The sequence below is a fragment of the Mus caroli genome, chromosome 9, assembly GCF_900094665.2.
Source record: "Mus caroli chromosome 9, CAROLI_EIJ_v1.1, whole genome shotgun sequence".
NCBI classification, from domain to species: domain Eukaryota; kingdom Metazoa; phylum Chordata; class Mammalia; order Rodentia; family Muridae; genus Mus; species Mus caroli.
Window position 1 is genome coordinate 52,121,247 of NC_034578.1, and position 2,313 is coordinate 52,123,559.

Sequence of the window (2,313 nt, forward strand, 5' to 3'; positions counted from 1 at the left end):
GACATCCAAAATGCCTGTGGGGTTGATGTACCTTCAGCACACACCCACACTTAAGACTCAGGGGAGATCACAGAAGAGGGGTAGAAAAATCAAAGAAACCAGATAGCTAAGACAGATGCTAAGAAAGAAACAAAAAAAAAAAAAAAAAAAAAAAAAACAGAGAAGACATAAAGAAGACTGAAAAGGAGAGAGGTGGAGGAATTTAACTGTGGTAATTTGAGTGACAATGACCTCATAGGCTCATATGTCTGATACTTGGTCCCCAATAGGTGAAATTGTTTAGGAAGGATTAGGAGGTGTGGCCTTGCTGGAGGAGGTTGTCACTGGAGGCCCACACCATCTCTAGTCATTTCTCTCTCTGCCTCATGCTTGTGGACCAGATGGCTATTGCTCCAACACCATGTCCCCCACTGTGGGGATCGCCTCAGTTCTCTCAGTGCCAGGAAGACATTGTGAGAATGCTTATGAAGAGAAGGGGAAGTTGGGATTGATTAAATGTGCATGGTGGGGTAGTGAATTTTATAGTACCTACTGTATAACTTAATATATAGACCCCCCCCCAATACTGTTAGGGAGTGTCCTCTGTTTAATGTTTAGACCTCTCTACTGTGTCTGAACTCTCTATTGTGTCTGAACCCGTTGTCCTCCCTGTTAACCTCTGGTTTCGAATGACTTCTGTATTGAGCTCTGCACAGTTCTAGAGAGCTCTCATCTCCTTTCCGGTCACTCAGAATCTATCCCTTTCCCGGGTTCCTCCTACACCATGAGTCTGAGCTCCTTGTTGATGGCCAGGTGTGTGTTCCCCATCCTGAGAGTCCTTCCCTCCTGTGTGGTATAGCTGATGTCTCCCTTTCTTTGTCTCTCTAGCTGAGCCTCCTCTGAGCAGCTTCGGGTCAGGAGAATGAGGTTTTTATCCTGTGAGAAATTATTGTAGGAACAGCAGTTTGTAGCACAGTGCAGCCTACAAGAGGATGACCCTTGTACAACCTCCACCGTAGCTTGTCTGAAAACATCCAGAAACAGAGTCTCTGTCTGCCTGTGTCCTCTCTGCAGGCTGTACCGGCACACAGAGGACTCCTCTGTGGCACTGTCACATTGGATAGTAGCTTAGTGGGAATAACATGGGTAAATGAGGAAGCCTGGAGGGCTGGGGATGGAGAAGCACGGCCCCTATAACTACCACTCCACGGCATTACCGGAAAGATCCATTCAGCAGAGCCAGCAAGAACAGCACTATATGGGAGGCAGTGCTAAGCACTCCATTTTTAGATGAGATTAGGAGGAATTCGCTTTGGCATCTGAAGATAATAAATCCCCATTTATCATTTCAGGGTACTCTATTTTCATGAATCTTGTAAAAGCCCCACTTGGAAATGCTAAGATCAGACATAAGGACAGCTGAGCCCCACTAGACATCACGAAAAGCCATGGCTTTGGTTACATCTTTCAACATGACCAATCCACAGTAAGTACCATCAGAACCTGCTCTCCAGACCCAGAACGTCGCTGTGAGTCTCTCACAAGATGAAGGTCTGCTACTTCAGACATCTGAAGCAAACCTCAGAATAAAACAAGGAAATGTAAAAATCACGAGAAGGTCCCTAAAAGCAGGCTTTATGAAACCAGGCAGAGGCCTCCTAAATGAGAGTTTGTTTCAGTTCCGAAAACCCAAGCTGCCATATGGACAAAGCACTTGATCTTAACACGTGTCAGTGTGGTAACTAGTCAGGTGGCAATTTATTTTCTGTCTGGCAACTCACTGGTAAATAATACCGAGAGAAAAACAACACTCCTTCCATTACACTATGCTGTCCCAGCCTCTTTCACTGTGTGTCTGGCTCCTGAGTCATCAGAAGCATGCTGGCTCATGGCTGCGTTCTCTGTGCTACTGTCATGCTCTGGGACAACCCTCCTCAACACGGCACAACACGAGATCACACGGCTGGGTCACAAAATCATCCAGATGGGTCTGCTGATCTTCCCTGGGATTGGCCTTCACTGTTGGGCCTTGTTGTTGAGCTGCCGGCAGAACAGGGGGAGAATAGACTCCAGTCAGTGTGTCTCTATTCATCCAACTGACTAGGCTGGTCACTCTCTACTGCTGACATTGGTGGGATAAGAGCCAGACAGAAAGTACAGATGCTCCTCATGTGTCTGCTGGTATCATACCTACTGTCGTCCCATTGACCAAAACCAAGTCGTGTGGCTGGACACACAATCAAGGGATTGAAAAAGATCTCTCTCTCTCTCTCTCTCTCTCTCTCTCTCTCTCTCTCTCACACACACACACACACACACACACACACACACACA

General features: G+C 46.7%; 1 protein-coding gene across 2 annotated transcripts in view; it reads left to right on the forward strand.

Moving 5' to 3' along the window:
• The window catches only part of Tmem266 (transmembrane protein 266), a 112,919-nt gene that overhangs the window by 51,136 nt on the left and 59,470 nt on the right, over positions 1-2,313 (forward strand). For both annotated transcript variants that reach the window (XM_021173267.2, XM_029481173.1), the window contains exon 2: positions 1,332-1,465. In XM_021173267.2, the coding sequence (XP_021028926.1) occupies positions 1,428-1,465 (38 nt within the window). In that variant the 5' untranslated portion in view covers positions 1,332-1,427. The remainder of the gene's footprint in view (positions 1-1,331; positions 1,466-2,313) is intronic.